At 33.4% G+C, this 14,444-nt stretch overlaps 1 protein-coding gene across 1 annotated transcript; it reads left to right on the plus strand.

Moving 5' to 3' along the window:
• The first annotated feature begins 5,943 nt into the window (after positions 1–5,943).
• On the plus strand, positions 5,944–13,948 carry LOC127119973 (WAT1-related protein At3g28050). The gene is made up of 7 exons (XM_051050357.1): positions 5,944–6,189; positions 6,281–6,349; positions 6,454–6,567; positions 6,651–6,882; positions 6,973–7,131; positions 13,026–13,177; positions 13,439–13,948. Exons 1-7 carry the CDS (start codon positions 5,996–5,998, stop codon positions 13,617–13,619), a joined length of 1,101 nt encoding a protein of 366 aa, XP_050906314.1. The 5' UTR covers positions 5,944–5,995; the 3' UTR covers positions 13,620–13,948.
• Positions 13,949–14,444: the final 496 nt, after the last annotated feature.

A 14,444-nucleotide genomic window follows, 5' to 3' on the forward strand; every position in this document is an offset into this window, starting at 1 on the left:
TGATACACGGTTGATACGCCCAAAATAGACGGTGAAATATTCTATTTCCAACAGCACATGTACCATTTGGTGTATATGCGGGCAATGTTTCCATCTTGAAAATTGTACCGGGAGCATAGTGTTTTAGAGCGAACATGTATTTTGGAAGTTGTTTGTAGGATTCCTCCCAATTGCCAAACACTTTTTCAACAGCTTTTGTTCTAGCTATCCATGCCTTCCTATATGATGGTGTGTAGTTGTACCCTGCCCTAATATGCGAGATTATTGTACTCACCTTTAAAGAAGGATTATCGGCAATGACAAATAATATTTCATCGCATATTAGTTGGGAGCTTAATTTACGATGATCCTGCATTGGGTTGGTCAGGATGCATGTGTGATCCGGACCCATTGATCCAATCTCCCAAGACTCCTTCCTCTTCCTGTACGAAGCTGACAACTTAAAAAGACAGTGCTCATTCGGACAATAAATTTTATACCTCAATGCGTCAGTTCTGTCAACTCTGAAATCTGCTGATAGTTCCATGTGGAATTTTTTTATGGCTTTTACACATTCCTCTTTTGTGCGAAATGTGTCTCCTTGTTTCAGAGATCCTTGCATTTGCACGTAAGGATTGTACCATACATCTCCCGAAGGTTCATCCGAACCCAAATTTAACCTTGTCATGTGTTGGGGTGGGCAATATACATGACCTACTGGTATTGCCTCCTCTTCCTCTTCAGCGTTCACCATCGAATCAACGATGATCTCAGGTTCCTCTTCTTCATCGTCTGGAACATTCACCTCAACTTGTTCGTCATCAGTCTCACAAAACACTTGTGACTGATTAATGTACTGGGACTCCTGTTGTTGATGTGGTAATATATACAACTCTATATCGTTGTAACCGGATTGTTCGTGACTGCCAAACATATGTTGAACATCATCATCATCTCGAATCTTCCTCTGATAAAATTTTACCTGGTTATCTGCAAAACAAACTGGATTTTTATAGATGATCTGACCGACATTATTGGACTGCAACTTCTTTTCTATTCTTTGTTTTAGGTGTGAAAAATTTGATCGCCGATTTATTGTAAAACGAGTCACCTGTGTGTCTCGAAAACAAAAACCGAACAACTGATGATCAAATATTTCACCGTTAACATGTGCACTGATCATATATTGTTGTGTGGAAGACATTGTGTTCAATGGAATTGAACTAAATGGTTTGTAAATCTTGTTCAACCGCACAATATAAATAGTTGGCCAATGCATTAATAAATTCATAATAGTCTGTACAGACTTGACTATACTTGCACGCAAAGAAAAGACTGAAAACAGACTTGACTGTACTTCCACGCAGAGGGAAGAGTGAAAAGATTGCAGAGGGAAGAGGGCAGAGTGAAAAGAATACTCAATACAGAGGGAATCAATACAAAGGGAATCAAGAATCTCTGTGTCCTAATTTTCTCTGTGCCCTAAGATTGAACATAGGCGCCCATTCCCTTGGCAAAACATAGGCGCCAAAGGGTTGGGCGCCTCTTCCTTAAATTATGCATAGGCGCCATTAGGAAGGGCGCCTCTTCCTAAGCCTTACACTAAGGCGCCTAGAGGAAGGGCGCCTCTTCCTTGCATGTGAAAAATCACATGTAGGCGCCAAAGATAATGGCTCCTCTTCCTATTGCATGTGATTTCTTCACATGCGCCTACTAGATTCTCTTCCATGCTATGCTACTTTTGTCATTCACTTTGTGTCATTCATTTGTCTTTTGTCATTCACTTGTTTTTTAACCTCATATGCCTTTGCATGCAACCAATCATAATTCTTTATAGTTTCTAAACCTACTCATTTATTCATCTATAAATACCCTCCCATATCAACATTATCAAACCATCTTCATCACACTCTTTCCTTCTACCACATTTCTTTCATCTAACAATCCTAAGCTTTGCAAAATCGAATCATGTCTTTGTTAACTATGGGTGATGAACACAGAGGCACAATCGAGAATATCTCGACATTTGTATGTTATCTCTCTCTTTTAGTTACTATTTATGGATTACTTGTAATACATATGTTCTTTGTGTTATACCTTTCAAATCTCTTTCTTTTTAGTTTCTATTTATGGATTACATCTTGTACATATTTCTTGAGAATGTATTTCTTCTACTAATTGTATTTTTGCTTTTTTGTTATTAGGATCTGAAGCGGTTTAGATGTCGTGTACATGAATATGTACCCCACGATCCTTTAATAGAACCATATATTAGAGGATGTGGATTTGGAAATCTCCTAAACATTGTTTCGTACTCGGTGGACTACAAGTTCATCCTAGCTTTGTTGGAGAGGTGGAGACCCGACACCCACACATTTCACCTTCCGATTGGTGAGTGTACCGTCACACTTGAGGACGTGTACATGCTGTTGGGTCTTCGTATAGATGGAAAGGCAGTCAATGGGAAAGTTAACCATGTCAACGACATATGCAATGAATTACTGGGTGCCCCTTTGTTAGACGACGAACCTGAGGGAGACACATCCAGTCAAGTAAGGGGGCAAGGTATAAATTTAAAATACCTTAGACAATATTATAACAATATAGTACTGTCTGAAGATTCAACCGAGTATGAGAAGATAATAAAAGCTCAGTGTTATATTATGATTTTATTTGGTAACTTTTTGTTTCCAGAAAGTACAGGTAATTCTGTGAATATAATGTATTTACCTTTATTACGCAACATCAATAAGGTAAACACTTATAGTTGGGGTTCAGCTGTGTTGGCCCATCTATATAGTGCATTGTGTAAAAATGCAAAAAAGAATACATGCGCTTTTTTTTCATGTGCTTATTTGCTTCAAGCTTGGGGGTGGTCTAGGATGCCGTCGCTCGCCCTAGAAAATGAGCGTCCATTCGCCTTCCCCTTTGCAACCAAGTAAGTCTACCACTTTACTATTTACCATTTTGTTAATTATATCTATTATTTAAATTAACAGTAAATAATATTTTTCACTCCTTTTTTTATCTTAGATGGTCAGTAAGGGGAATGAACTACAATAGGTGTCCGAAACACGCTATTGTAGTCTATCAAAATCTATTGGATCACATTGGACATGATGATGTAATACTCCTACCAAACTATAGTTAATCTTAAAATAGTTCTCAAATTATTTCTCATCTAACGATTTGTTATTTTTTTCCAGTTTGTATGGAGGCCATATTTGGGTCTGGATCATGATGTGAACTATGACGATGCTGCAGTTTGGACAGCGAAGACACCAATTATCCGATTCACTACAGTTGAAATGCACCAAAGTGACCGGGTCAAACTGCAGTTCGGAATGGTACAACATATCCCAGAGTCTCCCACCTGTTTGGGGAATTGACATCAAAAAAGGGTCGATGCACAGTGGGATTATTCGGACTGGAGAGATTTTGCAAAAGACATGTGTCGTCAATGGAGAAATCGACGACAACACATCCTGAACGAACCAGTCATCCAAGGTGTAAGACCGACTCAACAATATATGGCATGGTTTAGGTCTGTAACAACTCAGCAATTCGTATCTGAGCCGCGGTATTTGATGGATCCGCGTCAACTTGTTTCGTCATCGTATGTCCCACATCAATTCACCACCCAACACCAATGTGAACCCACCCAAACCCAACAACCAACCACACAACATCAACCGACCACATACTCAAACCAACCAAACACCCAACATCGCAACCCGTTCATGCCAACCACCCAACAACGAACCATCCAACGTCGCAATCCCTTCATACCACCCACCCAAACACAAAACCAAGAACCAGACCCGAGACCCACAACCGTCTATAGCCCCGATGATTCATATGGGTCACGTCATCGTAGCCCCCCACCATTTAACACCCAACCACTGTTTAACTATAGTACGCCCCAAGAACCATTGCTTCGTTTTCAAAACGACTCAATGACCCAATTTGGGCAACTATACCGTCCCCAATTCACCCAATTCACCCAACCCTAACGCCCTAACTACGATGACATGGGCACCGAACTCCATTACGGAAGCGCCGTTGGCCCCAGCCCCTCCGGGTATTGGGAGCAAATGATGACACATCTGTCGAATACCGCCGTAACCTCTGCCGGACCTTCCAACCAGCCATCGCTCGATCAGGTCAGCACCCAAAGACCACAAACACCTCAAGAAAATCGTGGGAGACCTCGGAGACAACCTAACGCACCGGGATGTGGAACCGGGGGACGTTATAATCGGGCTGGTCATTAGGGTTTTGGTCATTCTAATGTAATCAATTATTATATATTTAATGAAGTCATTTTATTTTTATTTTTATTTATTACGTATTAAATAATTAATATGAAATATTAAAAAAATATATTATAAATAATTATAATTAAAAAAAAAAAAAGCCAGAGGCGCCAACCCTAATGGCGCCTCCCTTAGTGGAAGGCTAAGGCGCCAACCCTAGGGGCGCCTCCCTTAGGGACACACATGGGCGCCAACCCCAGGGGCGCCTCCCTTATGGGGGGTTTAACAGGGGCGCCTACCCCATGGGCGCCTGCCTTAAGGGTGCCTTAAAGTTTTAAGGGATGCGCCAACTCCTCCGGCGCATCCCTTAAAAAACATGGTTATTTTGGGAAAAATTTTGAAATCTTGATTATTATCGTATTTTATTTAAAAAACATGGTTATTTTAAAAAAAAAATCACAATATTAATTATAAAAAAAAAAATTAAAAAAAATTATTAAGAGTATAATAAAAAAAAATCCTTAACAAAACTAATTGATTGCCTTACTATATGTAAAATTAAAAAAATATAAAATGTATTTAAAAAATATTCATAAGAGGAAAATTTATTTAACTCATTCCTAAAATCTAATCTAATTATCAAATATCTTTTCGAAGTTCCTTCAAATCAAGCTCATGAAAAGAATGCAAATGCAGAAAAAAGAAATGAACTATAGAGAAGAAAAGTTGTAGAAAATATATTGCTCATTCTCATGCATACATTGAAATGGAATAACTTACTTATACAACAAACAAAGCTTAACTAACTTCACTAAACTTCCTACATGATAACTAACTAGAAGTTAGATACATTACAATTACATCAGCTTTTGTATCGGTTAGTTTTCATCCACTTCTTCACTATCTTTAACAGTTACCTATATAATTTCAGATACTTATTATAATGAATGAGTGATGTAGGTCAACATCTATGTATTATTTTCTGATTCATAGTTCAACTCTTAATCACAATAACATTAAAAAGAAATCAACTCACACAACAATTTATTATGGATAGTTGAAATAAGTGTAAGTTTGTTTTTGTGAGGAACTTGCAGTAGAAATTAACTATATTAATTATCAGATACCTATAACTTAACTTACACAAATTCTGAACAGATAAATAAAAAATTCTAAGACTTTTTATAAGTATATTTAGTTTAAAAAGTTAGATTATGAGCTATAAAAAAGTCTTTTACGTCTATTAGATCGATCTATTTTTCGGTATAAATCGGATATCCTCTATACGAAATTGCAAATTGCAAAGATTAATCTTTCGAGATAGAAAAGATCACAATAGGGAGGGAGTAAAATTCCTCTTAAAGAGATTTAATATTGCATGTTTAAGACTGAGTTCGAACCAAAGACTTCTAGTTAAGCTGAAAGAAACTTTTATCATCTCATAAAGTTTATGGTTAGGCAGACATATTTAAATAAATATGAATAAATTTACAATTATTATTATTATATTATATTTTCACTTTTAATTAAAATACAAAAATAAAATTAATTATCTAAAAGAAATTATGGTTTGAGAAAAGTTTGAAATTATGGTTGTAGGATATTGGTATCAAGGGACCAAGTATTTAATGTAAAAGGACCTACTAGTATATGATATTTTAAGAAAAGTTTGAGAAATATTCAAAAATAAAAGCTTATCATAAAATAATATCACAGAAATTCTGAGCTTAAAAAAATTTGTGATTGTGGTGACAGAAAAGATGAGAAGAAGATGGTCTTTTTACATGGATATTCTACCAGTTATTGTGATTATAGGCAATGAATGTATTGTGATGGGTTTACTCACTTTGTTCAAAGCAGCAACACTTGAAGGAATGAACAATCATGTCTTTGTTGCATATGCTTATGCTGTTTGTACTTTTGTTCTTCTCCCTGTCACTCTTTTCACAAGAAGGTTCACAATTCTTCATTTATTGCAAAATTCCAATTTCATAAACAAACATGTATATAATTTATTGATTTCATCAAACTAAATCTTTTTACAGATCAAGAGTGGTTCTTACTCCACTGAGTTTCTCCATAATATGCAAAAGTTTGCTTCTTGGGGCAATAGGGTAATGACAAAATGGCCTTATATTGATGTTACTTAGTTTTGGTTAAAGGGGTTTCGTTAGTTATATGCTTCTGATGATTTCTCTTTCGTGTTCTGGAATTGCAGAAGTGCATCTCAGATTCTGGACTATATCGGTGTTAATTATAGTTCTCCAACACTTTCTTCAGCAATTGGTAATCTCGTACCTGCTTTCACTTTCATTCTAGCTGTCACTTTCAGGTTTGATCATTATATTAAAATTAGTCCGTTATTTACAATAATCACTATAGAAACATCTTAATCTATTTTTTTCTCTTATTAAGGATGGAAAAGTTAGCTATAAAGAGTAGAAGTAGTAATGCTAAGGTAATGGGAAGCATAATATCAATAGCAGGTGCTTTTGTCTTGACTTTCTACAAAGGACAATCTATCTTGAATTCCTCATCACTTCATCAACCAATAAAATTTTTCAAGTCAGTGGATTCAAGTTGGGCCATTGCTGGCATTCTGCTAATTGTTGACAAATTTCTGGTTTCCCTATGGTACATTTTACAGGTAGTTAGGATTAGTAGTACGCAAAATGAGAGATATTATTTAATAATAGCTTCAAAAATTTAGTTCTAAATTACTATATTCAATTAGCAGGTACATATCTTGAAGGAGTTCCCAGATGAACTAAGTTTAGTCTTGTTATACTCCATTAGTGCAACCATAATATCAACATTTGTAGCTTTGTTATCAGTTCCAAATGCAAGTGCTTGGAAAATAAGACTAAATCTCTCACTCATCTGCATTGTTTCCACTGTAAGTTACACTACAAATTACTGCAACTATTTGGCCAAAATTTGATTTGTGTTATTTTTGCTCAAAAGTTTGACATTAGAATTCGAATTCGAATTCAACACCAAGTTAGATGGTTAATGCAGTTTATATAGGTGGTTAATTATATTAGGCAAATAGTTAATGAATATTCTTAAGTGTTGCAAGTCATTAATTATCCACTAAGCACAATTAATCATATAAAATGTGTAAAAATATACATGATATCTCTATTAACCATGATTTGAGTTCAAATATATGTTCGAAAATTATGATCAATGACATTCAAAATTGTGAATCATTGCGTTAAGTGGATGATTAATTAATTGTGTCACATATCATATTCATCAATATCAATAGGCATGACAACATAACCCGTACCCGCGGGTACCCATCCGAATCCGCCTCAAAATTGACGGGGAAAATCCGCTTTGACTGGATTTGGATTTTCCCCGATTATAAAATATGAGAACAGGTCGGGTAATGTGGACACTAGTACTCGCCCCGAACCCGCCCCGTTTATTTCGTTTTGTACATTATTATTTATTTTTGATAATTTAGAATACTAAATATGTGATCAAATGTTTTGATATTTTAATTTTAATTTATTATTTAAAAAATTTGAAATGTATGTATGGAATTTTTTTAAATTGTTTTATTTTATTATTTATAATATAATTTTATTTTGGGAAAAATAAATATTTCTATTAAAAATTTTGATTTAACTAAATGATTAGTGAAGGGACGAATTTGGATTTTGATTCTCCATCTCCGTTTGGATTTGGGGCGGAGAACGGAGATTGTTTGGGGATTCGAGTTTGAGTTTGGAAAAGATAAAAACCGTCTTCGATCCGCCCTGTTGTCAAACCTATTCATTAACCATATCCACTCAAAACAACTAACCACGTATTTAACTATCTTAGTGTTAGATATTGATATTTTTTAATATTTTAATTAATTTATTTGTTGGTGTTACTATAATTATTAGATTCTTGCTTGTTAAGATAATAAAGTAGGCAAAAGAATAATGCCTCCTATGTAGACTAGAGGAGACTTGAATTGCTTTGTATTTTATTTTCACTATATCAAGGCAAGTTTATTACCTGGCTCTATATATTTGTAATGCATTTTTAAGTTTAATGTAACTCAACAACATAACTTTTTCCTCCAAAAATTTATTATTTTGTGATTTCTATTCATCTCTTCTCCACAACTTTACCATAATTTCTGTTTTTCTTACATGATATCAAGAATTTCATTAACCTTAACGGATCTATGTGGAAAGAAAACCAACAAGAAAACATTCATACAAAACCTTTAACCACCATAAATGCCTGCCAACCGTAGTTCTTTACCTCCACCTCCCGCGTTTGTAGGGAAAAACTATCATTTGCAGGCTGCAGAAAAGAAAACTTATTTGAGAGCCCAAAGTTTATGGAATGTCATGGAAAATGGAAGCAACCTGCCACCTCTTTCAAATAACCCAAAAATAGCTCAAATAGAAAATCACAACGAGGAAGTGGCAAAAGAAGGAAGAACACTTGCCATAATACATGCAACACTACATGATGATATATTTATCAAGATCTTGAATCTTGAGACTGCAAAAGAAGCTTGGGACAAGTCGAAGGAGGAGTTCTAAGTGAGGGAAAAAACAAAGAAAATGCAAGTGTTGAACTTGAGAAAAAAGTTTGAAGCACTAAAAATGGAAGAAACCAAAACTGTTAGAGAATTTTCTGACATAATTTTGAAGGTTGTTTCACAAATCAGATTGTTGGGAGAGGAACTCAGTGATAAAAGAGTTGTGGAAAAAATTCGGGTGTGTTTTCCAGAGAGGTTTGAAGAAAAAAATATCATCTCTCGAAGAAACTAAGGACTTTTCTCAAATCAAACTTGTAGAGCTTGTTAATGCTTTGTTAACATTAACATTGTCAACTTTGTCAACAACAAAGATGAGAGTTGGAAAAAGAAGTTTCTACTTTGTCAACATTGCAAAAATGATACTCATTTAGAGAATTATTTTTGGTATAAACCAAAAGTTAAATGTAAAGCCTGCAATCAACTTGGTCATGTAGAGAAGGTTTGCAAAAACAAAGCAAACTAGCAGGGACAACAAGCCTAATTTGTTGAACACCACCAACAAGAGGAGAAATTATTCACAACTTCTTGTTATTCAACCAATAGTAGCAAAGAAACATGGCTAATAAATAGTGGATGACCAATCACATGACTCATAATGTTAGCATTTTTAAGGAACTTGATAAGTCCTTATACTCTAAAGTTACTATAGGCAATGTAGATCATGTCGATGTCAAAGGAAAAGGTGTTGTAGCTATTGAAACTCCCTCAGGTATCAAATATACTTTATATGTCAATTTGGAAAATAAAGTAGATTATTATTCCCTGTTGCGTCAACTTGGAGAGCTTCTGAAAAGTTACAACTCATCCACACTGATGTGTGTGGTCTAATACCAACAACATCGAATCTTTAAATGGCAGCAAGTATTTCTACTATTTATTGATGATTTTACAAGGATGAGCTGGGTATTTTTTCTAAGGAAAAAGTCAGATGTGTTTGTTGAATTTAGAGTTTCAAATTTATGGTTAAAAAAGAGGCTGCCTGTTAAATTAAAAAGCTCATATATGATAATGGAACTGAGTATACAACATGGAAATTTAAAAACTTTTGTGAGCAAGTTGGAATCCAACATCAATTTACCGTTCCTTACACTCCTCAACAAAATGGAGCGAGTGAAAGGAAGAATAGGACAATCATGGAGATGGCCCGATGTTTGCTTTTTGAGAAAGATATTCTTAAAACCTTTTGTGCTGAGGTTATAAACACCTCAATGTACTTGCTGAATTTGTTTCCTACCAAAGCCTTGAAGGAAAAAACACCATTTAAAGCATGATATAAAAGAAAGTCGTTTGTTGAACATTTAAAAATATTTGGATGTGTGTGTTATGTCCATGTTTCAAATGTGAAAAGAGATAAATTGGAACTGAAGTATGTGGTTGGTATATTTTTGGGGTACAACAGTAACTCCAAAGGGTATCGAATTTATAATTTACAGACCCAAAAAATTATGTTTAACAGATATGTGAAGTTTGATGAGCTCTCTAAATGCAATTGGGAGAAAAGTCAAGCAGAAGGTTCAAGTAAGGTATTTCTCGCAAAAGATAGTTTGCAAGATCATAATTCAGAAGATGAATGAGAAAATTATGATAGTGATGTTGATTTTACAACCCGAGGTACTAGAACCATGACAACTTGTAATTAAACCAAAAAATCAAAATATTATTGGTGTTAAGTGGGTTTATAGAACCAAACTAAATCCTGATGGTTCTATAAATAAGCTTAAGGCTAGATTGGTAGTAAAATGTTATTTTCAACAACATGGTGTTGATTTTTCAGACACCTTTGCACCTATTGCAATACATTATACAATTAGGTTGTTGGTTGCCTTAGCAGTAAAAATGAGATGGAAAATTTATCATTTTGATGTTAAATCAGTCTTTTTAAATGGGTTGCTTGATGAAGACATTTATGTCGACCAATCTGAAGGTTTTAAGGTCGCAGGAAGTGAAAATAAAGTTTAGAAGCTTCACAAAGTCCTCTATGACTTAAAATAAGCACCAAGAGCATCATAGAGCAGAATTGATGGTTATCTTCTACAAAGAGGTTTTAAAAGAAGTGAAAATGAAGCTACTTTGTATGTGAAGCATTCAAAGAATGAAGTGCAACTAATAATGTTATTGTATGTTGATGATTTGTTGGTTATTGAGAATGAATACAATTCTCTAGGTCAATTCAAGCAAGCTATGAAGAAAGAATTTGAGATGACACATTTAGGTGAAATAAAATATTTTCTTGGAATGGAAATCTTTCATTCAAGTGCTGAAATTTTCATTTCACAAAAGAAATATGCTTTTGAGGTATTAATGAAGTTTCATATGGATAAATGAAAGTCTGTTTTCACACCTCTGGTTGTGAATGAAAAATTATCAAAGGAAGATGTTGATAATAGTGCAAATGCAAATATACTTTTTCTACTAGCTTACTTTCCAAGTTCATGCATTCTCCAAGTTAAGTTCATTTTGGTGCAACTAAGAAAGTTTTGAGGTACATGAAATGTACAACTGATTATGATTTATGTTTTCTGAAAAATGAAAGTGGGGACCTCTAAGGATATGCAGATACTGACTTGGCTGGAAGTGTAAATTATGCGAAAAGTACCTAATTTTATGTTTTCTCATTTGGCAGTGTTGTGTTCTCATGGAATTCAAAGAAACAATAAATTGTCGCCCAATCATCAACTAAAGTGGAGCATATTTCTGCTGCTTATAAGGAAGATTTTATCAGATGTGGACAACTTTAAAACAAAGCTACTATCAATGTTAAATATCATGCTATTAGAGCAACTGAAAAGTCAAAAGAAATCAATTTGAGCATTGCAATTCAAAAAATCAAATTGCAGATATAATAATCAAAGCTCTTTCTAAGAAAAAGTTTGAAGAATTGAGATCAATGTTTGGAGTATTCAAGAAAAATCTCAAGGAGGAGTGTTAAAAATCTCCTAGAATGTAATTCTTTTGGCTCGCTCCTGCCTTGCCAAAGCTTGCCCCGCGAGCTCGCTTCCTGCTTAGCAGTTTGCGTTAGGCGACCATGCTAGAATTTCCCACACTTCTTAGCTTTGTTCATTCTTCTTTCTTTTGTGTCTTTTTCTATAGTTTCTTTCACCATTTCCTGCACACTAACACACAAATCAAGGATACCAAAACTAATTGAAATATAATTGACATTCAGTGGCAAACATAGAGAATTCAATAATGAAACCACAAAATAGTTCGAAAAATGTCAAGTTTTTATATATCAATTATAGCCCAATTTAGCACTTATCAAACTCTCCCTAACTTTGAACTTGTTTGTCCTTAAACAAGAATTTTACTAAGCTAAAGAAACAAGAGCAACTACCAAGAACTCATGATCAATAAGTTTTTAGAAATGAAAATAAATGTATAGTTCAAACTTTAAAAAAGTACAAGCAAAGTGATGCTTACCACTATACTACAACAACACCATGATCATGAAACAAATTCTAAGCACAAAACACATGTCGAAATTCTAATGCAACACAATTTCAAAAATGAATCACACCTAACACACAATTTCATCGATGGGTGAAGAACAAACATGAGAGACATGACTCACACCCAATAATCTTGCTAACATCTAGATCAAATTATGCATTCATAAAAAAAAATCATATCGAAAGCGTAAAATATAAATGACAAGAACTTCAAGGGTTATAATGTGGCTTGGGTAACAAAGAAAGGTCATTTCTTACGGTAACTGAAACAAAAATATTGCTTAATTAAATGGGAGTGATAACTTCTCAAATTCTCAAGCATTCACAATTTCATTTACTTTTTTCTCATTGCTCAAATGTTACACATTTTCACACAACTTATTAGCACTAAACGTTTTTTATTTTTTTTTCTTTTTCTCTTTTCTTTTGTTAAGAAAAATAAAAGCAAACTAATTAGATTCTTGTTTGTTGAGATAGTAAAATAGACAAAAGCTAATGATGCCTATTATTTAGAGTAGATTCGCTTTGGATTTTATTTTCACTTTAACAAGCAAACTAATTACTTGGCTCTAGTACTATATATTTGTAATGTATTTTTAAGCTTAATGTAACTCAACACATAATCTTTTCCACCAAAAATTAATTATTTTGTACTTCTGCTTTTCTTATCTTTAACCATCTAAATTATTGTCGAATTTTTATGTTAAATTATGTTTCAAAATAACATTTGTAAAAATTCCACATCACTTAAGGTTGAGCAGTTTATTGATGACACATTTCTTATTCCAGGGAATATTTGGAAAGTTAATTGGCAATATAATTTATGCATGGTCAGTTAACTTAAAGGGAGCTGTCTATGTAACATTATTCATACCACTCCAAATTGTTATTTCTGTTATCTTGGGAGTTATATTCCTTGGTGATACGCTTCATATCGGAAGGTAACAATTCAATTTTTGCATTTAATTCATATTTGAAACACGAGGAAAAGCCATGATGTTGTCAAAGAAGACGTTTTAAAATTTAAAAGCACTTCATAAATGTCATTAAAATCTAAACAAGTGATAAATCAATCGAAACATATATAACCTTAATTTAGTTTAATAGCCTGCATGGACATTTTCATTTGGGAACAATGTTACCATTTTGCTCATTTGAAGTGCTCATTTGTGTAATTTTGTTGTTGTTGTTGCATTTTGCAGTATAATTGGAGCCACAATCATCTCAATTGGCCTTTATGCTGTTTTATGGGGCAAAGCAGCAGAAGAGATAGAGGAAGATATTGGTAGTTTGGAGTCACCATCTACAGGGGATGCACATGCACCTCTTTTGCAAAATTATAGAACTCAAACTTTTGAAAAGAAAATAGATGGAAATGCTTAAAACATTGCTATCAAATCAAAATTGAATGATGGACTAAAAGCCTTATATGTCAAAGCATGAATATTAAGATATATACATAAAAAAAAAACAAGACATTTTAAGTAAAACCAAGTGATATATGAAAATATTAAGTTGATTCTATCATATTCAAACCTTAAAATGGATTGTATAGAAGTTTATTTGAACTTATCTCAATGTAAAAGTACTTATATTATAATCTAAAACCCCTAACATCAAAGCATGAATCTGGATTGTATATGAAGTTTATTTGAATTCATCTCAATGTAAAAGTACTTATATTGTAATCTAATTATGAACTAAAACCCCTAACATCAAAACATGAATCATAAAAGGATAAAACAAAGAATTAAATACACTTTTGGTATTTATATGTTTTTCAAGTTTTTTGATCTTTCTATTTGAAAATTTAGTTTTTTTTTTTCTTCAACTTTACTTTTCTTAGAATCTTTTTTCCTTCTCTATTTTTGCACATGGGGGAGTGATGAGTAAGATAGAAAAATATTTTATATGACGTGACACTCATGATTAAAATAAATTATTTATTAATATTTTTAAATAAATTAATAATTAATAATTTTAATTAAATTAAAAAAATTATTTGGAAAATAATATAAATTTTAAAAGAACTTTTTTAATTTAAAGTCCAATTCCTTACTACAGCAGTCCAATATAAATGATGACATTTTGCTACGTGTGAATGAACTTTATAAATAATTTTTCAAATCATTGTCTCTTCTTCTTCCATCTTCCAACTTCATAGTAAGACATTTTTTTACTGCTTTACCCCTATTTTGAATTTAAATT

The sequence above is a fragment of the Lathyrus oleraceus genome, chromosome 1, assembly GCF_024323335.1.
Source record: "Lathyrus oleraceus cultivar Zhongwan6 chromosome 1, CAAS_Psat_ZW6_1.0, whole genome shotgun sequence".
Classification (NCBI taxonomy): Eukaryota; Viridiplantae; Streptophyta; class Magnoliopsida; order Fabales; family Fabaceae; genus Lathyrus; species Lathyrus oleraceus.